We start from the raw sequence: 26894 nt of genomic DNA on the forward strand, positions 1-26894 counted from the left end.
CCTAGTCTTCGTGCCACAGTAGGCTAGTAGAGAGAAAGCAGCCTCTGGTCCAGTGCGAGTCATTTCCAGTGTATGGTCTTGCATTCAGCAAATCAAGAAGCGACTCCCCTCCCTCCTCTGCTCCCGCCCCATGCAGGTTCCCTCGCACGCAGTCTGTCCGATAGGACCAGTGGACAGGAATCCATGCATGCCTGACCGCCAGTCTACTTCCTGGATGGAGGAATGGGACGTTTCCAACACCGCTTTCTTCGCATTCTGCATTGCCCTTCGTCACGCTGACGCCGCGGATAATCACTTAATAATGACCACGTGTAATCAATATTATTTGACCACTTTTCCTGTAGTTAAATAGAGCGACTGATCGCCGATTGACTCTACTAGACTTCGGGAATGTCGTTATCTGGAAGCCCGCTGCATGCATGGTGGAGTCAAACTGATTCTGAACTATTTTTGCACAGCCGTAGTCTGCGTATATTCCTCGAAGCAGATGCCTCGGCTCGGACTGGAGGCGAATAAATTGTCTTTTTAAACAGCGACTCTCGTAGCCGAACGCTACTTTGAAGCACTGCAATTGTGGCTCGTGTTTCAACTTCATGTCCACTGCGGTCGAGTGTATGTGATTTTTAAGAAGAAAAACTCCAAACTTTGTCACCCGTTGCCTTCTTGTTGCTCTCGATGAGTGTTCTAACATGCGGAGAATTCGGGAACCGAGTTACTGGTGGATCTTATCCTTAATATTTTTAACCTTGCCCAAACACATAGACTGTCACCCTGGTAAGTATTTTGCAACATCGGTTATCATGTGCTGAGTCTGTCTGCAGTGTTGTAGCATCGTCGATTTTTTTTTTTTTATCAAGGGCAAAAGCGAGTTTTGATTCCCGATTAAAGAGGGATTTTCATAGGCAATGTGACATTATATAGCCTAATTTCCACTGTAGGACCAAGCAGGGTTAGTACTCCTCTAACACAGTCATTATATTGAGACGTTTAGCTTGTGTGATTGTTGTGCATGTTTTGTTGATTAGTCAGCTGGGCTATGGCGCAAATAATCCTGTGGTTTACCGTTAGGCAAAACATTTCGTGCTTGGTTCTGGTCCTGCAAGTCCTGTGTGGCCCTGCTGTGTGAAGTGGATTCAACAACACTGACCTCATCAGCTATTCATGCAACATCGTGCATTCATTTACAATGCATCAGTCTTAACCAAGAATCCCAGTAACATTCCCATAGGAACTTAATAGTGTCTGTGTTAACTCAATAGTGAGTTTATAGTGACCTTACAGTACTTTATGGTATTTTTTAACGTCTCGGAATCACTATATTCCTATAGGTTTAGCCTGTGCTATTTCTTATAGTTTTGCTGTCTGATTTCTATAGTGTCATTCTAAATTTTGCAATAAGAGTGCTGCATTTATGGACCTCATTTTATTGCCATCTGTGGGCCATGTAGCTATATGGAAGCTATGTGTCTGCTTGCTGTCATGTGCGTAGGTAGGAACGAGGGTGACTGTCTTAGGGCGATAGTCAGCGCTGTTGGCTCGTAGATGGATGTATGTGTATGAGGAGTGATTAATGCCATAGAAACAGAAGTGTTGCCTTGGTGGAAACTGAGCTACTGGCTTGCTAACACAGTTGCCACCGTTACAGAGGAAAAGTGTAAAAACAGAAAAAGTACTGATTCTGTGAAATCCCATACTGAATAGATGGAAACAAAGAAGGAAGGACATGACCTGAAAGAATTAAAAGGCAGACACCTTAAAAGAAGACTCCCCACTAACACCAACACTAATATTCCTCTTTTCCCTGTTCACTCTTTTTCTATGTGGCAATGATTTATAGTGTGAATATTCATAGATACATTTTTCCAGTAACTCAACTTTCATTTTATTCATTAGATACTGAAAAAGAGGGAAGTGAAGAATAAACTAAATGATAGTGACATTTGCATCAATTAATAGCAAGTTCTTTGACAGAGACATTTGTTATCCACATGTTTAGCCCTATGTGCTGCACATTTACATAATCTCACACGAGGAAAATCCTTAGAATTTGTACCATGCGCTGTTGTAATCTGAGACAGGCGCCACATCGCCACAAGTGGAAGTAAGCATGTGTCACTATTAAATGTATTCAAAAGAGCAGCAATGTTGTTGACAATACACGCCTTCTCTGTGGCATTAATCACCCCTCATACTCAGTGGCAGTGATGTAACGACAGAAGCCTGGCTCCCCACACTCTGAGTCACCCCCTCCGCCCCAAAATCCCCCAGCTCCATCGCTTCCACGTCCACACTTTGTTGGCTATGTTGCCTATTAGCCTTACAACCTCCAAAGACAGCTACAGTTTTTTCTTATATGGCATGTCTCAGCAGTCCATTGACATAGAAAGGCAGGAGAAGGGTTGACTGGCCTACCAGCAGGGAGGATAAACTCACCTTAACTCAGTTTACACACCATTTTATTTTGCGGAGTAGAGTTTACTCACCATTTTAGGGTAACCTAAATCTCATAACATCTTTATGATAAATTAATTAATCATTATGATAAATTCAGCATAGAAAGTAGTATCAAACTGATGTAAGTTATATGAAAATAAGGTATTTTAAGGGGGGAAATACTTCCTCTGTAAATATAAAGATGTTTATATTGGTGGTATTTGTCTAACTGATGATTGCTGACCCACCTTTTTATTTACCACTACATTGCCTACCAGAATTAAGGCTTTGAAGAGTATCCTTACTGATGGAAAATATAGCCTAGTTTTACAACATTCAGAACTTAAATTGCTATTCTTATTTTCCCCAGCGTTTACAGTCAGTACAAGCGCAAGTAAACATTTGCAACTTGAAAATGGGTTACTTTTAAAATTCATGTTCATGCTGTCATTTTGTCAGCGCTTTCATCAAAAGCGCTTTCATGTCTATGGTTTTTGGTGGTGAGGCTATCCTTTTGTTTATATTTGTTTATTATATATTGAGCTTTTTTAAAAAGGGACATGTTGCTCCTTTGTTTCCATAATAGTTTCCATAAACATTGCCACACACTTGAATGACACAAAAAGGTCCCTGTATGCATTATGATGTTGAAAAATGCATGTAGGTGAGTTATAGCCATAATCTGACAGAACTCACTACAACTGGGAGACAAAATTCAGAAATTCAAATATTGGCCTCATAGCAAAGCAGTTACCTTCTTTATCAATTTTGCTAAAAGCTAAACTAATCTTTCATGCTTGACAGGCTTAAAGTTGTTCAGTCATAGGCAACTTTGTTTAGGGTAAATGTAACACCGTTTCTGATATTGTGACAATATACTGTTATGAAACCAGTATCATTTCTCTGTCCTTGAATTTTATGCTATTATGATTGATTGACAGAGAAACAATACCAGCTATTATTACACCTGTAATCATCATCCTAAAAGGGACTAGACAGATCGGTGCTGAGGCTGACATGCTGTCCAGAGATGCAGACATGAAAATGAGTGGAATATTTCAGTTGATATGAGCACAGCATTACGAATACAACGCAGTATTTTGTGATAATGAAAGTCATTTGACATTAATTGTGATTAAACTGTTTGTTTGTATAAGTTATGTTAATCGAGGCGATCAATCATCACTTACTCGGTGCGTATGGTTGAGTTCACTCAGTCTTTCAGCCAAGATACTCGACGCTGGTCACAACAGCATTTTATTCATTTAGAATGACTTGCAGCCACTTGACTCCACATCATTTCATCTGTCCTAGTAGCATCCATCCCAAAAGACAAACCGGTTTCAAACGGAGACAGGTTTAGAAAGAGCGAGGGAAACATGCTGTTGGGGAAATTGCTGTACTTATTTCTTGTGCTTCGTGACAATAGTGATTAATGTCCAGGCAATAAGGCGCTGCCACTAAAGGACATACTGCTGCACTCAAGGACTTGGCCGTATCAATAAATGTCCTCCGTCCTTCAGTCACCGCGTCCTTTTTTCCCTTAAACAATCTCGCTCTGATGTGATACTATGTCAGCTTTACTTACTGCTGAACTGTCAGTCAACGCTGCCCTGTAGAGAGCACAGACAATGGAGCCTTCGGGCGCTTTTTCCTGCAGTGTGTTATTGTGGGTCAGCTGAGCATGTGTTTGCTTTGTGCACATTGGTTTTGTGAGCTACATTCAAAATTGTCTTTTTCAGAGGCGAGGAAGAACAAACTAGGCTATCTTCTCCATGCAAATCATTTTCACCGTCATTAATTATGGCAGCAATCACTGAAGATGTAGGGTTAGGCTGTGCATGTTTTATCAAACTCGAGACGCTTTGCAGAATGCAAAATAACCTTGTTGAATAAGAGTTATGTTATGTTTGATAAATTTAATTTTAACCCTCACGTAAACTGCATTCTTGATATCTTGATCGGCTATAGCCAAAAATATACCTTTGCTCCAGCAAATGGATGCAGAAGTACTTTTGTGACATCCGTTTGTGCTACTGAGCCTCTTCACTAGTCATCCATAGACAGACATTAACCGGCTCACAGTTAGTTCAAAATTGAATCACTACAGTCTTTAGTAAAAACAAATCAAAGAACTCATTGCCCAATTCTTGAAACTCTACAGTAATTGCCGCTGTCAGGACAGGTGTGTGTTATTTGAATTTAATGGAACAGCATCAGAATACTTTAATTAATTTGAAATGATGCCATATAAGCCTGGCATAGAGCTTAGATCTTCTATCACTGGTCGCTGTTTAGCACATTTGGAAAAGAAAAGATTCGTTTTTTTATGCACCTAGAATGTAAATGCAATGCCCAGCTTTAAGAATGCTATATTAATATTTTAAAATCTAGATTTCAGACCCATTTTCTTTTATCTTTTTTATCTGTTATTTGAGCATTATTTTATTTTTGCTCTTGGTTTATATGCAGCCATTGCATCCCATCTTTTCAATTTCATTAAGCTACTTAAAATACTTAAAACTACTTAAAACTCAATGGATGTAGTGTTGTGTTGTAGCTGTGGTTTTTTTTTTTAAGTGGCATTGCTTTACAGCTTCTCTGGTGCATTAAAAGAATTTAAGGGAGCCTTGCAGTATGCAGACTGTTTTTCACCTGTTAATTGGTTACAACAGGGCCTATATTTAATTTCATTAACAACTGTACTCAATACGGTAGTGATTATAAAATTAGTCAGTTAATTACAGTCTAATTAGGTTAATTACAGTTTGGGGGCGTTTTTGAAGGTTGGTCTTTGTCATTGTGCTGTGCCGTGTATTTGTGATTCTTTGATCTAGGGGAACAAAATGTACATTGGTTTTGTTTAGGAAGGGCTGGGGTTTCCGATGACATGATTCTCTTTGCTTTTGAATTCCTTTTGTTGTTTACTGTTGTACTTGGACCTATACATGAAAGGTTGTTGACCCACTATATGAATTGGTGAGAAGCAAATAAGAATTCAGCAAATAAGCCTACAGTGTCAGAAAATAAGCTACACTCTTCCAAGTACACTCCGTACCTTTTTTATTTTCTGAGAGTGCACCTCAACTGATTAAGTGGTGCTTTTTGCATATTCCATCCTTACTGAAAACATAGACACCGACAAATGTGTCCACCAAATGGCATTACTCTTGTTTTTCTGTCAGTGATGGTTTGCATTTGTTTATGTCAGGATAGTCTCTCCAACTCATGAGTTCACATGAGACGTGGAGCGTTCGTAAAGAGGAGTGCGATGTGAAACGTCAGCTTGACAAATGACTCTTTGGGTTACGAGAGTGTTCAGTCTTCAGTGATGAAAACCGGTCTTGTAATCACAAGTCTCTGTAATTTCTACTTGGGTGTTGGATCAGTTTACAGAACTCATTTAATTCAATTGTCAGATTGGGCTGTTGAGACAGCAGACAAAATGTACACCTGAGAATTATACTGAGCCCCTGTCTTGAAGAATTTCACAATGCTCAGGCACCGAGCTTTGACTATAGGAAGTCTGCAAAGTTACTTTGCTGTGGAAAATGTATGGCCATACCCAAACGCAGCTCAATACCCAAAGGATTTGTGTTGTTATGTTCTATGGAGTAGCTGCCTGTCTTTCCAGATGAGGCTTATACTTACCAGTGATTGAGAGGCTGCCAATCTAATAAAATCAGAAAGGGATGCTCCTTCCTTCCATCTTTCTCTCAGTGAGGTCTGACCTGAATATTGAGAGGTAGTAAATCATTTAGCTGAAAGCTAAAAAAATCAATAAGGGCAAAGCATTTTAAAAAATGGGTACTTGTATTTAAATGCATTCTTAATCAGGGAATTATGATGAGCTGGCCATTTTGTCATATCGCGTCATATTGGTGATATGTTGGTTATTTTGGGAAAAAGACACTAAGCATATTACATATTACATATCAGACTTGATTATGGCATATTAACATAGACTTATTGCTCACTCATCATTAGCAGATGATGAGTGTTAAATAAGGAAGGCTAGTTGTAATCGAGTAAACATATTGGTGTGTTTTTCTCCAAACTGTAACACTGAGCTGATACTCTCTTTTCTGCCTGGCATGGAGAAGCCAAGCCATGCTCACAGTCCAGAGCTGTGAGCCTGTGTATAAACCCTCCTCATTAACTCCTTGTGGAGTGTTTTTTTCCTCTGAAGTTAACACCCTGAGAGACAAGTCCCCAAGCTCTTCCCTCTGGGTTTATAACAAGATTGATACTCTTGTCTCTCTCACACACTTTGACTGGAAAATAATGGGATAATTTTGAGCTCTTTTGAGAGAAAGCTCTTTAACAACAATGGAAAAGGGCTGTAGGTATTTCTCCCATGTTATAAATAAAAAAAAGACAACAAAGCATTTGAGGTTGCATTGTTACTGCTTTCCAGGTGGCCAGTATACTGTAACTAAAAGCTTACTTTTGGATTTTTTTACTCTTTGGCAAAGCTAACGCTGTAAAAGTAATCTATGGCATTGTAACAAATGACAATGGCAACTACTGTGAAAATTTTGGTCCCGGTTAATTTCAGAGAATTCCAAGGGGGAAGATGTGCTGAGTTAGATAGTTTTTGGAGGCAGAACAGGGGTTCAGAGACTGCCCTATCGATCCTGTTGACATGCTCCCCTTTGGGGAATGCAAATGTTTCTGTTCTTCAACACAAACATTCAAACCCTCCTGGTAGTGGAACCCTAATTAACTAGGGATTTGAATACCATGGCCTTTTCTTTTGACATTTTCATATTTCAGAAAGACATTGTTTTAGGCTTCCTCAACAAAGACAGCTCTCATATTTATTACACAGTGAAAGAATTTGCACTACAAAACAGTCAACAATTGAATTTGCTAAATGCAAAACTTTTTAAGCTCAAATCACCTTCCAGATGATCCAGTTTCAGGTTAGACATGCTGTTGCACAAATTCCTGTGTGCCTACTTGTCTCTCCACACTGGTGTTAGCTGATGTTGTGACAGTAGATGGATGTTATTGTCACAGCTAGTCTAAACCTCACGACACAAGTGTTTGTCACAGCAGAGAAGACCTATCCCCAGGTAACCACTAATCACTTAGGGACTCCTCAGATCATCTGTCCCTTCTCTGAACAGCCAGCTGAGACAGAGGTGGGAGCTAGCAACCACTCTTCCTCACAGACCTCAAGATGACTGTGTGTATATGCTACACTGTTTAGACGGATTAGTTAAACAAACTGTGTTGGGTGGGCTTTATGATATTGGTGACATATAGGGGTGAAAATAGGGGACGGGAATTTACCATCACCTTTGCTTTGTGACAAATCAAGGCTAATTATGTAGTCCTATTTATACTTATGTCAATTAGAAGGATTCAGAGCTTGGCACATTCAGTTCAGCACTCACATGGCTCACCATTATGCTGTGACCCGTTGTCCTGTGTGGAGTTAACAGTAGACATGACCCTTTGTTGATTTTAGGCTACTAGGCAATGCATATACCAAGTGATTTTCAAACAAAGTCTGCCCTGTGTTAAAGGTCAGGTGCAAAGCCTTTCTGTAGTAAGACTGTCAGGCATCAAAGGCTTTCTTTTATGTGTTCATCATTAAAATGGTGTTGCCATAGCCTGTCATCATTACTATTTTATAATCACAATGAATTAATTTGAAAATCTATAGTTGGGTCAGACCTACAGGAACTACAAAGGGATAAAAATGACACTTGGTAGCTAGGTGTTGGGTGCTTATGACTAGACCCAGTTTGGGTGCATGAGATGCATGGGAAGTGTTTACCTAAGCCTGTTTGTGCATGTTCTGTTTAGATGTGTATGCTTTCATGATACAAAGTCGAGGTAATGTGGATCAACAGATGACAGCAGATGGCTAGTGACAAAATATCACTAGCTGCTGCTACTGATGGTAAAGGAAGTCTTCTCTGGAAATGAGAACTTAAAACAATATTACTGGGGGGAAAGGGATTCACTGAGATATATGTTGCTGTTTTTATGATAAACTTTTCCAATGCAATTACAGTTGTGCAGTGTAACAATTGATCATGCTAATGATCAATAACTAATATTCAGCAGGCTAAAGATTTAAGTTGTGTGCTGTTAAATATCCCTTTTTTTTTTTTAATTATTGTTCTTAATCCCTGTTAAAAGGACTTCCATTGATGATGATTTTTCATACTGAATGTAAAAGGTTGTGCATTTCAAAAGAGCATATAGAGATATAAAGAAGGCAATTACTGCTAGGGAAGCTTCAAGGAAATGGATTTCTGACTTAGAGAAATGTTGAATAATTGCCTTGAGTCACAGAATCATTACCTTTAGTCACAGAGAAGTGCTGTTGAATTGAATGCCGTTTTTCAGCCTTTGTTTGCCACTGGCCCTTGGATCTCCTCTGCATTAGCCTTGGATTCCTTTTTTGCTGTGAGTTAAGAGTATATACGCACAATGAAATCTGTGCCAAAGTGATTTGTCTATTGTTACAGTCTACTGTATATGAATTTTAATGGAATAAACATCAGTATCGTAACACATACCAAAAAAACTGCCATATCTGAAAGCTTGGCCCAATAAGAGTGTGAATGTGGTAGAGCTGTGGTTTGAGCAGGTGTTCTCATTTGTCATGAGTTATATGTTGGCTCACAAGGTAATTGTCTTGTGATCCCTTTTGGCTAGTTAGCGGCCATCTTACTGTGACATGTCAATCAATTTCTCCCATCAGAATTATTCTAAAGGTAATCCGCAGGAGTATGGTATTGACCATTGATGCTAAGTTCTGTACCTGTCATGAGCAGCTGTTTGACATATTTCATTAATTTCCCTCCGAGCTGCTTTTAATACAGAACTTACTAGTTCACAGGAAGGCTTGTCTTTGTTTTTGGAAGAAATTGAGCCTGACATTTCCCAAACTTGACTAAATCAAAACACAAAGCATCACTGGGACCACTATTGGTAACAGTGAGTTGGGTTTTTTTTGTTAGCTTTAGAAAATGTCAGAACTAATTTCATAGGGAAGCATTGACGACATCCTACACATTGCATCTCACAGGAAAAAAAGTGTATATAACCTTTAAAGAGATGGCAACATATCATTTTAGATGCCAAAAAAAAATGGGGGAGGAGGGCAACTATGGGAGACTGTCGACTACGAGACACCAGCTTGGCGTGAGGAATAAATGATTTCATTTTCATAAACACAAAGTACATTGTTAGCGGGAGTGCATTATAATCACATCAAAGCATGGCAGCAGGTGTTGAATACATCATGAATATGGTAGGAATTCGTTATTAGACTGTTTATGATGTGAGATTTTTTGTGTGCACTAGAGCTCTGAAAAAGGTTCTAATTAAAGTGGAAAAGGAATTTTAGATATTTATTTGATGATAGAAAGGTAAAAAAAAAATCTATAATTTGGGAAACTATCCAGAGGAAACATAGACCCATGATGGAGTTAAGGCATTATAAACACCCAACTCATAACAGTCTCATGAAACAGTCTCACTATGTTTTATTACACATTGTAATTCATCATATTGTGTTGTGATGGGGTCGATCATTATGCACTCATAATACAATGTAAAATGTTAGCGCGCACTGGTCCAATGCCAGCCGAGTTGTTCTGCACAGGCTGCATTGTGATTAGATTTTTACAGCGTGTGTACGCCTCTCATTACTTGCGGAGGGGATAATACCTCTATTGGTTTTACAATCTGGTCCTTGTTAAGTTTTGGGAAAAGAAATGATGAATTTGGCGAACACAGTATACATTAGATACTAGCGAGTCTACTTACAGAGGCTATGTTACAGAGGAATCAAGTGCATTGCTCTTCATGGTTCTATTTATCGTTTCTAAGTTCAGCCTTGAAGTATTGATTAGACTGCCAACATCAAAGAGCATTTAAAAAGGAAGGGAGGAGGTCTGACGGCTTGTATTGCCCCAGGCAGGCATGAAGAAACTGTTTGGAAGTGGTGCATGCAAAGTCCTCGTGCAGTGGTATTATTTATGGGTAGCATTGAGTCATTTGGCCAGTGAGATGCTGGTTTGATTTTTTTTTTCTCCCATCAGCAGTTGGCAGGCACTTTCTACTGAAGTACATTCCTGCAGATATTTGATGTAATTTCACATAATTTCAATGTTTGTGAAATTGTAGTAATTGTACAGTGGAGAATAGAGGACAAATGTGTCATTATGGAACCTGTTGTTTCATCTCGTGTTTTGTGGCATGACACAACATTATGAGAAGCCATTTGGTGGATGTTTTTTTTTTATCAAAAGCACCTTGTGCATGTGTTTTCAGCATGGGTGGCCCTAGTTGGAATCAAATCATTACCCTGGCTATATTGGTGTCATGCTCTGCCCATTGAGTTAAATAGCACCACTTAGATCACCAGGAATCAACCCTCACCATACATGAAGAACACCTCAATAATGTGTGTGGGGTGTAATGTATTCGCCAGAGGCAGCTGAATTTATTTCTGAATCGATAACTGGACAGTGCTTGTGGGGCCCTGTATTATGTCCTGAGGAATGACCTCAGAAGCTCTTGGCACTTAAGCGATGTAATTGCCACATAGTGAAAATTGAAAACCTCACTTTACACAATAAATTTTCCTGACACTGTTGCTGTGTATGATCGCTCTGTTGTGTGAGGAGACATCGTGCTATCTATAGTAGTCTGCAGAGCGGACAGGCTCGTGCTGGTCAGGTAAAGAGGTCAGTAGCCCTGAATTTGTTTAATCTGGTTAATGGCATGTACCAAAGCCCTGATACACTTAATCAGTGAGCAGTCAGGCCGTTTAGTGCACTTAATTCACTGTACTATCATTGGCCAAGAAGCAGACAATAGATTCATAATTTGACCATTTCTGAGAAGTGAGCTGCATAACTAGATGCAGCCTATATATAACTTGGCGTAGTTAAACATTGACTTCTCCACAGGAAGTCTTGCAGTTTTAATTCACAAAAAAGTCCATTTTGGTCAGACAATAGAACAATGGCTCTTCACTGGCCCCTGTGAATACAGAATAAATGTCAGGATGTGTGTTTTTTTTTTTCTTCTTTCAATTCAAGGAAGAGTGAATATGCTGGAGACTTTTATCTTCCTTTTTTCAACAAGCAAAGACTTTGCAAGACCTTTTTGACCAGATGTCCAATCACGGTCTACTTTTTTGATGTAGCCTATGTTTCTCACTGACTCAGTCTAGCAAAAGGTTGAAGAACAATGTAACAATTGACACATTGTGCCGCTCAGGCCTTATCTCCTTTTGAATTTCAGAATGTTTACAGTACACATATTATAAATCTATTCACTATGTTTAAGAGGAGAAAACTGCAGGAAATGCATGGCTTCTGCATTGTGAGTGGGTTGAGAGTTGGTGACACATTTGGATTTGATATAATGAGCTGGTCTTGCAGAGACGAGTCTAGAGCACATGTGGTGTAGTCAGAAAGCCGTGTCTTTCTTCTTTGCCCTTCCCCCCATTCTGCTGGCTTTGTTGTCTGAGTTGGACTAGGTGCTGTTGGACTTATTCAAGAGTTGGTTGAGTTTTCGGTATCTACCTGTCACTATTTTTTACTTTCTCTACTTGACTATTGAAAACCCATATGAAGTTGTAATATTTTAAACTTTGAGCACCCTGCATGCCATTATTATCTAGCTGAAACATCTTGCCTCAACACTGTTGAATGTGCAGTCGCACTCCCTGTCAATTAACAAGAACAAAAGCCAGCGCTGTGAAGACGGTCCTGACATGCACACAGACATGTTGATACATGTACATGAAAATACTGACCAAGATGAGGACTCCAGGGAAATTTATATTATTATTATTTTTTTGTAATTTATTTACTTGAGCCAGTCATGGAATAATTTCAACCCTACACTAATGGACTTAATTTTACTGTAATATGGCTAAATTTATATGCCCCAAAGGTTCTGAAGTCCTCTTTGCTGAAACTGCTTGTTTGCTTTTAGCTGTGTAGGCCTAAATATCTGCATTGGGATTTGAGTTGTTGTTTTATTATTTCTGAGGTTTATGTTTTAGCCCTCAGGCTCAGCTCCCTCTATGCCACATCTTTGGTTGATCTTGGCAGTTCTCATGTTCCCTGGTTCCTCATGTGACTTGTACCGTTCCGGGGATATCTAGCCGCATCACCCACCTCCCGAGGAATGAGAAACACATACATGCTCTAATGTTCAGACTCCACTTACCCTTCTGCATGCTCCTCTGCTTCATAGGGGGACCCCCGACCTTGTTTTACCACTGTGGCTTGTACTATAATAGCTGGCATCCATGCAATGCTCTTAGACTGTAGACCTACTTTGGCATTCAAAATATAACGGGTAAATGTGAAATTGAGGTATGTGATGTGGTGGTATTGCACCAAAGCAGACAGGCAGCTAAGCAGATGACTTCACATTCGACAGTTGACTCTATGCATTGCAGATGAGGTGCTAGCTAGACACACAGACAACAGCTGTGGCCCTGAGTATGCACATTTGTTCCTCATATACATAATGATTCTGCATCAACAGAAGCTGCTCTTTTTGCAGTCGTGACGCCTGTGAAAAATGACTCACTCCTGTTTAGTAAGAATCCATACTAAGTAAGCCTAATGTAAAAGTTGTTTTATAGTGTAATTTGTAAACTTAATAATAAGCCTTCTCTATTTGACCGCTTTTGTAAAACAAAAAACAAAAAAAAAACGTCAATGGACCAAATGGTAGCCAAGAAGTTAGAGATGTGGGCTTGGGACCAGGAGGTTGATAGTACGACTGGCTGGGAAAATGTGGGCGGGAAATAAATAATAAAAGAAAGAAGGTTTAAAAACGAAACTACAGTAACTCATACTTTTCTCAGTGATAATTGGAATGGATGTGTAATTTGGCAACAGAAAGCTACACCAGCACCACAGGTTGTCTGGCATGAGTAATACGATTTCATCCATTTCAGTGACAAGTGTTATTCCAGTTAAAGATTCCAGTTTCTAATGAATCTCTTATCAATTCAAGGTTTTAAAGGTGTGAATAAAAAGGTCAACAAAAACTTTTATTTCAAAATCTAGTATTGGTGGCTTGAGTACACGTCACTCCCTTTGTAAGAAGCCCAATGCAAGCATATGGACTACCTTTTCACTATGATGCAGGAATGGTCTTGTATGATTAAAATATGACTTTGTCTTGTTTCCTGTGAGCCACATTAACACACTGGCCACATGTTCAATGTTTCACATCTGTATTCCCTCAAAACATTGTCATGACATTTTAGGGTATAGAATGTAGTTTAGATGAGTATTTATTTTTATAGATGGTAGAGTCCAGTTCCACAAATAAATCACAGGGTTCCCATGGGCCTTGAAAATCCTTGAACGTTTACACAATTGAGAAAAATAAAATAAGGCTCTAAAAGTTCTTTGAAAATGAATGGATAGCCTTGAAAGTACTTATATACTTGTATACTGTAGCATCCAAATTCATCAATATGCCTTAGGTCTCTGGAGCTCTAGGATTTCAGGGTTTCTTGACTTGACATCATCGGGAGTAAAAGAAAAATGTGCCAAAATGTGCCAATTTTGAAACCTTGAATTTCACCCTATAAGACCTTGAAAGTCATTGAGTGAAAGTCTTTGAATTTGACGTCCAAGGGAGTGTGGGAAGGAACCCTGGAATCGGCACTCTGCCACTTCTCTTTGTTTAAGCAGGTCCTGTTGATATCCACAAAAAAAAAAGAATGACCCCTTGATTCAGGCTATATTTAACAATTCAGTCCAGCCCCAACCAATCCAAGTGGTAAAATGAACATGCTATATACAGTATACCTTTTGCTAGTGTTGGTGATGAGGTTGATCGCTAACTAACGTTGGCCTTGAATCACTAATGAAAGTTAAATGCTCCTGTGGTTGTTGTCAGGTTGCTGTTTTTCAGGAGCTCTCATGGGTGCCTCGGCTTGTTGTTGAGAGTGATGTTACAGAACTCTAAATAGCAGGGCCTAATGGAGGTGTAGATGATTCAGCTGCCCTCAGGGCAATGGAACAGGAAAAATGATTTTGTATGCCTAGACATGGTGCATGGTGTTTGCCTGTGATGCTGTTTTTGAGGTGTTTCTGAAGCCTTTTTATTTTGTATAACCCTTTTAAAATGTATTCAGATGTGAAAATCCAGCAACCCAGTGTTTCACAATGTCTAAATGTTAAGCTATCCTTTTGGCCGATTTCTCTGTACAGTATGTAACCTCACATTTAAACTAGTAGTGGTTAAACTGGCTAAGTGTTATCAGCTGGGTTTTCTAGACTTAAGGTTTCTGAATGTTGTTTGAGTGAAGCGAGGCTCTCCTCGGTCTCCTCCAGGCCCAGCACCGTGTTGTCTGCTTTGCTCTATCAGAGATGCTGTGGCTTTAATCCTTTGCCCACAGGGGACGGCTGACACGGATGAGTGTAAACTGTTGACATGGTGCTGTCTCCTCTGCTCTCTGATCAAAGACGGTGCAGCCCTCCTGTTCCACAACCTGCCTTCAAATAGGCTCCCAGTCTCTACCAGAGAAACTCCCTCTGACTATCTCCATCTCAGTTTCTCCAAAATAATACTCTTTCATTTTAACACAGGTTTCTCCATTGTGGATCGATACATCGATAATAACAAAGCAGCCATTTGTAGCTTTACTCATGTAGCACTTGTGTCTTCTCTTCAAGTGATGAATTTGATTTGGGAAACATTGTGTCAGTGGCTTTTACAGTGCTAGCTACCATTTAGAGACAGTCATGCGCCACGTTTAAGTGCAAGGAAAGACTTGGCTTGATGCAGTGCTTAGTTTAATTAATCCCCATGTAATGATGCAACTATTAGTAAGAGCTGAGCTTCTCTTAGGTGCATGGAGATGTGTGTGTGAATGTGTGTGTGAGTGCATATTTGATGTGTGCTCATGCTGATCAAGCCAAGCGAAGCGCGGTGTCTGAAGGTGCTTTAGAACAATAGCTAAACCCGCTGGACTCCTGCAGCTAAAGTTACCTTTACCCCCATGAGACTGTCAGGAGGGGTGGGTACAGTAGGCATGGTTACACTGTCATGATACAGTGCAGGCGTGGAATACTGCATGGGTCTATACAGCCAGCACAAGCAAACCCTTTCAGGTGCTTAAATGTTGATTTAAAAACACACACTAGTAGTGCTTTCACAACAACAATATAAAATCATAAACTTGTGACTGAACTACCCTTTACTTCCCAATAACATATCTCCAAAAAATTGTGTTTTAACTGAAAGTAAGTTTGGTTACATGTTTCAGACATAGGCTGAATTGAGAATTTGGGTGACATATTTATTTGTGGACTGCAAAGTGGATTAACATGGTGGACACAGAAAAGTCTGTTGTAGCAGGTAATTTGACTCAAAATGGTTTACTGAGCAACAGTGATTTCTACTTCCATTTCTGATCTGGCAGATGGTCATCTCTTTTTGTCCTGCCACCCCTTTTCCACAGCCACAATCTGCTCGGCCGATTGTTCTTTGTGTCCTTATGGCAACAGGAAACCAATATTGGCTAACACATCTCAAAGTTTTGAATGACATCTTGGGCTCTGATTGTTTGAAGAAATACAAAACGCTCACCGGATTGTGTTTTGCCTGTATACCCGCTGGACAATGGCTTCAGCGAGACATTTTCTTCTGCACTTGCGCAGGCTGGATCAGGCATACAGCATATTTTGCCCAATGAGTATGACTGGAGTAAGTTGAGAACTACTGTATATATGCTTCAGGGATTGTGTGCGCTTGGGAGACATTATTCCCCCCCTAGCTTCCCCTGTAATTTTGTTGACACTGTATGATTTCTTACGGGGGATTTGCCTCTAAGAAGTCAAAGAGACATTTGGGCCCAGAGGGCGTGGATCTCATTGTCTAATGTAGTGGATGGATGGATTGTCTGCGTTTTTCTAAATGTAGTTGTCAGACAGGAATATTGCAGGCAAGCCGTTGTGGCTTTACTGCATTATTTTTATACCCCTGGTTATACGCTTATCACAAAAACACTGCTTTCTTTCTGCTGACCACTTCCACATCAATTTAAAAAATGTTTTTTTTTAGTGCAGTTGCTGCTGTAAAGGATTTGATTGATGGTAACTATAAGAGAGCGGGAAGTATCATAGGGCCTGTAGACAAGGTTCCTCCTGTTCTCTGCAGACCCCTGATGGTGATGATCATTACTTCCCATTAAGTGTTTGTGTCAAATGATGGCACCTGGGCTGAGAGTGAGGAATTCTCTTGGGTTCAAACAGTCACCACTGTTGCTGCTGTTTCCATTTTTACTGGTTCTGTGTGTGAGGCTACCAGGGGACTCGTGGCCAGAAGGTCAGCATACTCATCAAAGTTCATCCTTGTTAAAGTATGCTTTAATCTCCATCCCCTCCAGGGGTCACAGTCCTGTCTCTGAGTAACTAAGTACCTTTCCACAATTGCAGCATTTGAGGGAAGACTTGAGGCACTTACATTTGAGTGTTTCTATTAAAGTGAACTATATACAGTACTTAAGCTCTATTGTACAATTCACAGGAAATATCTTTTTTTTTCTTCTATATTTAACTAAGTTATTGCATTTATTAGATACTTTGAAGAAAGGTTTTCTGCCCACAAAACGTGACAGGTTTATAAAAATATCCCATTTTTGTCTTTGAGCCCTTGCCAATTCAAAGATCAAGCAATTTCAGTGCACCTAGCTGCCAACACATTTAGCTTAACCCATAGAGGTCTGGGTAATACACTGAAGACGGGACCCATATTAGCACTGATTACACTATATTGCCCATGTCGTTCACTTTCAAAAGTACACGTAATATCAGATATTAAATTACTTAAATTACTCAAGTTTCAGTCTATAATTGCAGACTGGTGCCCTCTTGTTTATACAGCTACCCCACAGATGGCCGCTCTCTCTCAAATTGATTGATCTTTTGATGCAAAGGCTGACATCTAAACATGAAACTTATCTGTATTTTTAGGCTGCAACGGATCTGTGTGCATTGGTGTAGTTTGTAAACACTGAACTAATGCAGACCTGATTTTAAGATATACATAGACAGAGACGTTTTTTCTCAAAGAATTAGAGTGCCGTGCGACCATATTGCAGTGTAATCATAAATTTGTTGCTTATATCTCCCTGTGAGGCATGCATATATGCATTCAGTAGTGGAGGACGTACACAAATTCAACTTTCTATATTAAACCCCAAATTCATAATTTATTTGGCCATATACATTTTAGGCCTGTTCAAAAAGATTCTTGAATAGTTTGAGTTGTAAATGCAAATTAAGCTTTTTTTCCCCCCTCTAATTGCGTAAACCATTCTAACAGAAATCTTCTATAACCTGTTCTCCCACACTGTGGATTTTCTTACCTCTATCTTTGCCTCCCATAGTTGTACTGGGTGGCCAACCTTACTACGGCGGAGTCGGGGATCATGAGAACACGGGCGTAATGAGGGAGAGGCGAGCGGCGGGTGACTCCTATTGGGCCTATACAGGTGAGTCTTTATTTTTACACTGAGCGGAGCCCTCAGTAAGAAGGATTTCTCAAATGCATCTTACTCACCTCTACTCTGTCTCTCCCATCTCTTTTGCATTTAATTGCGTTTAATTGCAGTCGGTCAATTGGGGAACGTAACTGTGAGAGCCCAGAGCCCTCACTGGCAGATTTTAAGCCTTTGTGGGTCGGTGTCATCAGCAGGCCTACTTGCACTTATACATGAAAGTGCATTATATCAGTATAAAAGTACTGTAGGCCTAGCTGTGAAGACGTTGCTAGTTTGGTTGTTTAAGTTCCTCCTTCCATTATTGATAATATGCATGCTTTTAATGCCAGAGTAAGTGCTTCTGGGAATTTGGGCTTGCTTCCTCCGTCTAATTTCTCAGTCATCTATCAACGAGATGGAAAGATGGATGGATATGGCTAGACAGCCCAAGATGAGTGTTCAGATACAAGCCCTAATGGATGATTCATTATGTGCAATTTTATGCTTGTAAATATTCTCAGTGTAGCATGTGTTTGCACGTGCATTCTGTTGATAAAGTTGGAGTGTGTATCCAGCTGAATGGCAGATTGATTTTTGTAACCAGATTGATTTTGTCATTGACTCAGGTTATCCAAGGCAGTGGCTGAGTTCTAAGCATTAGAAACATGTTTACTTCAAAGTCTTACAGAATAGGCAAAATTAGCAAAACAAGGACATGTGAAAATGTTTGTATTAATTGTGCGCTGTCACTACTAGAAATTCCCTCTTGGTACATCCAATTTGAAGCACTGCAAATCAACTACAACATACTGTAGAATCTAGAAAGAGCTTTGGAATGTGTGTGTATTCATGTTGGATGACTGAGCTTTTATTTTGGTGTAATGAACATTTTATTCCTTAAATGGCTGTCCTTGTTGAGTGTTTAAAATTCTACTATAGTGTTCGATGTCCTATTCATGCTCACTAACAGAGTCAATGTTCTGTTAGTTGAGTACAGTACATGGCCAGATAGTTTTCAGCGTTTGGAGTAGCACAAGGCTGAACAGATATTGTAATATCTATTCAGTCGTAGTCATATCTGTCACTCTGAATTGAATATTAACCATGAACCTTCTGCTGCTCATGTCTAGATCAGCTGCAGCCGACTGCAGCAAATCCACCTTTACTCTAAAGTAGAAGATTCCTCAGTGCATTGCTAAATCCTGTTCCACCAATCACTTTAAATCAAACAAGTATTTGGATGAAGGTTTTTATTTTTTTTTAATGATTTTGCACTTGAAGATTGCCTCAAGCATCTGGTAGAATAATGTTTGTGTTTGTAATGTCTTCCTTTCTACCAGCTGGGAGATAACAGCAGGCCCTTCAGTTACTTGATCTACAGTATTATGGCTCATCATTACAGTGCATAGTACTTTACAAGGCTGAAAGTAAGAGTGACAAGTATGTGTCAGATTGTAATTTAAGCATGTAATTTAACCTTTTTTCTTCCTATTTCATTTCCACCTCCCTTTTTTAAATGTACAGTATTCTTTTTAACGACAGTGTTAAATCCTTATCATAGTTTCAAATGCCTTATCCAGTCACTCTTTACCCACAAATCTGGAAAGCTACTTTCCCACTCCCCAAAATTGCTGGTGATTGGACACCAAATGCCACTGTTTCTGCTGTATTCAAAGTATTTCATAAGTTAGTCCTTTAGCTCAGGCTTAGAGCAGACTATGATTGGGCAAAACTGGTTTTGCATTAAGACCCCAAATTCATTTTGACTTTGAAAATTAATGATCAGTTGTTATCCACCCCCACATGTCAAGATATCATAAAGGTTATTCCTTACGATAAAAATCAACTAGTTGCCAGTAATTCTGAGTTACATGTTCCTATATGTTTGATAACATGATTTAAAAATATAAACAAATAAAAAAAAAAACATTTTTAGGCAGGTGTACGCAGACCAAGAGGCCGTTTATTTACTCAGGAAAGAGTTCACACATTCACACCTGAGAGCTGCCCAGCACAAACACAGTCCTCTGTTGGCCATTGAGCAGCTCCAGAGGGTCGCAATGGGTCGTGATCAGAAAAATCGTATTTATAGGTTTGAAGGTCGAAAAAAACACCCTAACGAACTTGGCACGCTTACTCTTTGAGTAAACATCATGGTTCTGAAAGTATCACACAGACGGAATATTTTGCCTTTGACATTGCTGTTGTGAGCCCAGAATCCCATGGGCTCAAGCAGCAAGCAATTAATTGTGTCTACTTTGGCCGTATGTTTCTTTGGTATTCATGTCACTCCAGATAGTGGTCGTCGTTTCTCCCAGTTGTCTAGCAGAGACGGGGAAAGCGTGTCTGCTTTCACTTTCCAAGCGTGATTGCTTTTTCACTATTCACAAGGCGTGTGGAGCTAATTATGGAAATCCAAATCACTTCAAACATGTTCTTGTTTTCTAGACACACCTGCATTGGCTCTTTTTGCTTTAAATGGTCAGCAGTAGATTCCAAAAATGGGAACTCTGTCACTCTTTTGCTAATTGATATTTTCAGAAATTTAGCTTATCCGATGATTAGATTAGACTCTTAGATCTCTTTAATTACAAGGCAATTGCTGATTATTGCTACTTCGGTCCAGTGGTAATTGGATAAGTACTTGCTTTTTGTTTTGGCTGTCTTGTAACATATCTGCGCTGTTTGTGGGATAAGTGTAGCTGCAGTCTAGTGTTTGTCAGTGTGTGCCTGATCAGAGGCAAAAGCAAGTCAAGTGGGGTGTGGTTATGATGTGTCAGAATTTACCGTTGGCCTCCTGGAAGCATTGTGTAGCTAATTCAGTGAAATATAGGCCTATGTTATAAGAGGGGCCCAAATACAATGACATATACACACTCACTCATTGGATCTTGTGTATTGGTGAACATTGGAGTAAAGTAGCTATGGTCCTTGTAAACATGAGTAAGAAGTAATTTATTTCCATTCAAAATATACATGAGTGCAGTAGTGCAAGCTACAAATACTCAAAGCGTTAACAATTTTAGTTGTTTTTTTGTTTTTTTTAACTAGAAGGGCACTCGGAGAGCGCAGACCTCCGCCAAGATTCGTACTATTATTGCTTGTTCGTGAGTCGGATCCGGATCCACTCCAAAATTTAATGGGTTCTTCCTTGGACCATGCTACACCCTTCCACGAAGTTTCATGAAAATCGGGCCAGTAGTTTTTCCGTAATCCTGCTAACAGGCAAACAAACAAACAAACAAACGGCACCGAAAACACTCCTTGGCGTAGGTAATATGGTAGCTGTATTATATTCCTGCCCATGTTTGTTGGGACATACAATGTTATGTTTTTGCATTACGACTGTCATTATGTGTTGGTCTTTGAATACTATCTGTGGTCCACCTAAGGCTGTTGGTGATTGCCTGTTCAAATCACTATATATACATTGCATTCCTACTGGCAAAGGCAGCTGGCTCATTGTACTGAGAAAAAGGGAAGCATTGAGGGAACACAGAAATGTCCATTGCTTTGGAAAGGTAATTAGTGGCTAAGGCTGTGAATGGGGGACAGACAAGCGTGCCTTAGCAGCTAAATGGTTATTAAGGGCATTTGCTCTGTGCAAGGGAGTGAATGGAAATGCAGACAGCCGGGAAGGCCTGATGCTGGAAGATTCTGGTGTAGGACAAACTTCAGTTCTGTGAGCTAGATGCACAAGCATATACAGAGAAGCACATCGCCCATCATTTCACTCAGACTTTCTATACCTTCTTGAATACAGTATCCTACAGTCTGGTACAGACTGTTCTCCCGGAGAGAGTTATTTGCAGTTAGCAATGAGGCAATTAAAAAGTGGAACAGTACGATCCAAGACAAGTAAATGTAATGCACAGAGAAGCAATATAAAATGGCTCTCAAACCCTGTACTTTATTCTCAAGCATTTGTGCTAATCATATTTTTCTGTTTTAAATGGCTAGTAATAGCCATTTTAAAACGGAAAATGTAATAGTTATGTGCTTATTTTTAAAATGCATATCTTATATAACATCTGTTAAGTTTACTGTAAAATATATATTACATTTTAGACATTTAAAATGTGGCATAATGGTTTCAGTTTCTCACATTTCATCATTAATGCTTATTTTTTCTCATCAGTGTCAAGAGGGAATGTATTTTACATGGTGTGAGAGACAGCAAAGTTTGTGAATTTCCACATTAGTCAAATACAACGAAGAATGAGACAAGCATGGCGATGAGACCTGTGTGCCTTCCTGTGTGCTTTGCTTATGAACCTCGGTGTACGTCGCCCTGAAACCCACACCCAGGAATTTGATTAAAAGTTATTTAAAGGCGTACTGTATGTGTGTGCGTGGAGGCATTTTCATAAGAGGGATGATATCATACTCACCATAAGACTCCCTCAGGAACAGGGCTATGCATCATTCTTCCCCTTTTTATATCTGCAGGGTTTTCGCATCCTCTCTGAGTAAAGAAAGAAAGGTAGAGAAACTAACAATCTGTTTTTATTTTAGGCCAATATAGACAGAGGTTTGTCTTTGATTGCACCACTGTTGATTGATTGCACTGTGTAGTTTTATTATAACACAACATTTGCAATACCTTACCATGCATTTGCAGTAGTTTTGCAACAGTAGGAGGGTGGGAGTAAGCAAAAAATCCCAAAGCAAAGAAGTAATGGCATAAGAGGAAGGAAAATATAGATTAATACCCCAAAGATAAAGGTGTAATGTAGACCTGGGCATAATTTTCACCGTATCGTAACATTTGTTAGGTTACTGAATCAACTAACATGTCACTCTAGCCTATCTATAACAAATAGACAAATATGGGAAATTGATTTGATGATATAAAGCAACACAGTGATTTATCAGGAATTGCGCCAAGTGAAATGTTTATCCTGCTTGCTGAGCTCACTGTCAGAATTGATTGTGATTTTTTTTTTTTTTTTTTTAAAAGATAACGCAGTGAAGAGCATAATGACATGCTTCTGTAGCCTACACCTAGACCTATGTCCCACCTTCAGGTGATAACATAGCCTACCTCCACATATAAATAACAAGATCACTATTCAAGCATTGCATCTCTATGGTTATGTCATATTTTACAGCTTATTCCCAGCTCAGTGCATCACATGGATAGACCTCCCAGAGTCTTTTCCACTGTCTATTTTACAGCAGCAGTCATCACTAATTTAGTAATTTTTGGGTGGAAGCCACTTTAACCAGCCATTCTAGTCATTCAAGAAGATGTCTGTGATTGTCATGTCTGATTCATGGGGGTTGTATTTCCACAAATACTGCCTGTGTTATTGCACTTCATTCAGGGTGTCCATGATGATTTGTAAATCTTTCCACTCATATCTCATGTAATGAAGTGAATGAAGACGTCATTTTAAATCAGTTGATACCTTGACAACAAAAGTCACTATTAACTCACTGGTCCTTGATTGCCAGGGCTTTGTGTTGTCTTTCTTATGCATCTTACTTGTGAACATAATTGTTGCACATCTCTTTGACCAGAGAGGAATCTGGTGAAGTTTAGGCTTCTTCTCTCATTTGGATTGAATCACACTTCAGATTTGATGATCATGCCACCGAATCACATGGGCCATATTCATAGTGTAGGCTGATGTCATGTGTAGGACTGTTTCATACTATTCAGCTACATTGCAACAGCTTATGTCCATGTTTTGCATTAGACCCTTTCACACACGCAGCCAGTTCCGTTAATGTAACAGCACACCATCATGTGTGAAAAGGAGCCGGTATCGAAATGCAGGTAAATCAGTTCTGCCACTTTCACTGCTCAAGACGTTGTAACGTTACGTTCCGCTTCGACCGTATGTGTGAACGATGCAACGTCAGGACTCTCAAAACTGTTGTCAAACTGTAGGACGGAAATACAAACCACTATACAACGGGCTGTAGCTTTTTACTGTTTCTGTTACTTACACAGAGTGAGTTTGCCATCAGGTGGGACGATGTCAGTCATGCACCCGAGACGCTGTTGGATGCAGCAGAGCACAGTTTTGGGGTGATTTCAGGCATGACTATGCCTCTCAGATTGGGTATTTGGGCTTGACATGTAATGCCTGATGATTCATATAAACTCTAATTGGCTGGTTCCTTGTGAAGGCAGTGCACTCTGTCTCTTGCAGCTTGCCACCCCCCTCTAAAGACTGGAGGGAAAAGAGCAGTGCAATGTTGTCATGGTGCCCGACAGAAGGAGCTCTGCTTCCTAGAGGTAATGAATGGAGAGGAGGATTGTTCCCGCTAGACCTCCACATAGGAGAAAGACTTGACTTTAAAGCAAAGCTCCTCGACTGTAGGGTCATACAGAGGCTGTGCATGGAGGTAAATTAGGGGCATGGCATATGGGGATCCAGGACATACTCCTCAGGGATAGAGATAAAAAAACAGCCTAAACTCTTATTTCTACTGAGATTTTAAAATGAGGATAGAGACAAATTTTATAAGAGCACCGGAAATCTTGCAGTGGCTCCTCTGGTGGAATCCAATTTCATGCTCTGAATATCTGTGTGACATTTTCAATGAAAGACATTTTTAACTATCAGTTCGATTAAATCATGGCCATTAAAACTGGTCATTCAACAAAAATTGCCTCGCTTAAAATGTCTGATAACATGACACAGGTAAAGGAAGGCAACACTGCAAAGCAACATGCATCTAATTTAGTAGGTGCTTAGGCGAACATACTGTAGGAGTGTCAGTTCTCCTTGTTGTCCTACTGGAAAGCTCTGTTGGCTCCACGCTGCCGCCGCAGTTCTTCCTTGCCCCATGACCGATCTTTCCATAAAGTTTTGTGCAAATCCATTGATAGCTTTCTGAGATATCCTGCTAACAGACAGACTAACAGACGGAATGGGGCAAAAACATAAACCCCGTCCAACTGTGTTGGCGGCGGTAACAGTTTCATCAAGCTGACTACTGTGTGTCATGGTTTCTCCTTGTGTCTATTATTCAGTTCTCTTCACACATTTATTTTGACTTTTGACTTTTACCTGGCTATTAAAATATTGACTATTATGAAAAGGCAGAAACATGGATTTGGATTTGGCATTGGCTCTCTGAAAAGTGTTGTGCTTGCTTTCTTGTGTTGGTAATTTGTTTGGTAAGTAAGTTTTGCAAACTTTTAGACAGACAGAGTGAAGACTGCAATTTTTCTGCATTTTTCAGCATTTCCAATCAGGAATAAATAACACAAAATGGGCGAAAAAAAGAAAAACCCTAAACTATTCAGAATGGCCTGATGATAACTAGGAAAGTCTATCTGAGCTACTGTATGTGGTGCATATCAAGATTGAGCATACCCTATTAAAAATGAGAAATCGTTTTCATAATCGGTAAATGAACCACAAAGTCTATCTAAGTTCATTAGTTCACACACCACTCTCGAATAATTATGTTGTTTTAGTGTGTATCCATGAAAAATGTGTTGGGGTGTTTGTGTGCATTCATGCCCTGTGTTGAATGCTATTCCCTCTCTCCCTCACCTACCTTTCCTTTTCCTTTTGCTTTTCACTGCCTTGTCAAAAGAAGCAGAAATGCCTTTATTCCCTTCTTCTGCCCATAGGACCCGTGTTCCTTTAGTGTTATAACCTCAGGACTTGAACTTTGTTGTGCTCATCGTGCAACATTCCCCTATTGCAATCTGTAGCCCTGGTCCTTTCTGGACTTGATTAATTTTCTCCTCCCTGGAGAACAGAGAGACAGATTAATCTGTCTTAGACTCCCCTGCATTTATAGTCACACCCATTCCCTGTGATGATGGAAGCTTAACACAACATCATCTATATCCCTCCAGTCTTGCTGATGTGGAGTATCAACATGTAGTTGTACCTGTGCTCATTTTCTGAGAAAATGAGAGGAGCAGGAACACTAATTATTAAAAATGAATTTCACTGGGGCACAAGCTTAGTCATTACTCATCTTGGTTATTGCTGGCAGTTTGGATCAGCCTTCGTGTGCCAGGATTGGCCCATTTGTCTCTGTCAGGGGTGGGCCCTTGACAGATGTGCCAATATGGCTGCCTAAGTTCTGTGCTGGGGGAGAGGCCTCTTAATTCTCCATGATGTATCACACTGGCAGCAACCAATTTGAGCAGAATTGAGCTCCAAATCATCTCACTTCCCACTGCCTCTGACAATCTGTTTCCTTTCTCTAGATGAGATAAACATATTAAGGATGTAAATAAATTAGGGATTTGTGAGCTCTGAGCTAATATTGTATCAGCGAGTTTTTGTTGAAGTTGTTGCAGTGTTGAAGTGGCATGTCCAGACAACAGTATTCTGGGTCAGTGCCACCAAGACGCATGAAGCCAAGGACCAATGCACAGCAACTGGAATAAACATTAGCCAAATCTTTCTGGTTGAAAACTCTCCATTTACGCCAGATTGATTTGTTGGACCGACAGGTTTGTTGTGTAGACCTAATTAATTTTATTTCGAGTGTCAAGTGGTGTTTATTGTGTGTCTCAGTGGCAGGATATTGGGCCTGGTTGGTGGCTCAGATCCAGTGTAATGGATGTGGACATGCTAAGCCTGCTGGGATTGCAATATTGAGGAAGTGTGAGATTGCCAGCCCACAGGTTTCCTCTCTAATGTGGTTATGCTGATGAGCTGGAATGAGCTAGCTAGCAGCTCAGCAGATTTTTAAATTCATAATGATGATGACTTACTTTGTAATGAGTACATATCCTCCCAGAGGTGATGGCTGAACTGTAGGGGGCAAGGCTTTAGTATGGCATAATGGCAAAAATGTTTGAAGATGTGGAATGCTTCACTCGAATGATCAGTGATCAAATGTGAGGTTTCCATAATATATCATTAGAATGACAGACAGTTCTGTTGATATGACATCATACTTAGACTTGCAAGCCATTGAATAGTAACAAACGTAGCAATGCTTGGCTCCTTTGTTGCTATAAAAGACAACA

At 39.8% G+C, this 26894-nt stretch overlaps 1 protein-coding gene across 1 annotated transcript in view; it reads left to right on the forward strand.

Moving 5' to 3' along the window:
* Positions 1 to 309: 309 nt before the first annotated feature.
* Positions 310 to 26894, forward strand: part of ca16b (carbonic anhydrase XVI b) — a 107716-nt gene continuing 81131 nt past the window's right edge. Inside the window, exons 1-2 of the mRNA XM_071526966.1 lie at positions 310 to 774; positions 17843 to 17947. Coding sequence (XP_071383067.1) covers positions 690 to 774; positions 17843 to 17947 — 190 coding nt within the window. The 5' untranslated portion in view covers positions 310 to 689. The remainder of the gene's footprint in view (positions 775 to 17842; positions 17948 to 26894) is intronic.

Source organism: Centroberyx affinis, unplaced genomic scaffold (genome assembly GCF_046629955.1).
Source record: "Centroberyx affinis isolate AG114_WGS23_722 - 3 ecotype Tasmania unplaced genomic scaffold, CSIRO-AGI_Caff_v1 ptg001484l_1, whole genome shotgun sequence".
Lineage (NCBI taxonomy): Eukaryota > Metazoa > Chordata > Actinopteri > Beryciformes > Berycidae > Centroberyx > Centroberyx affinis.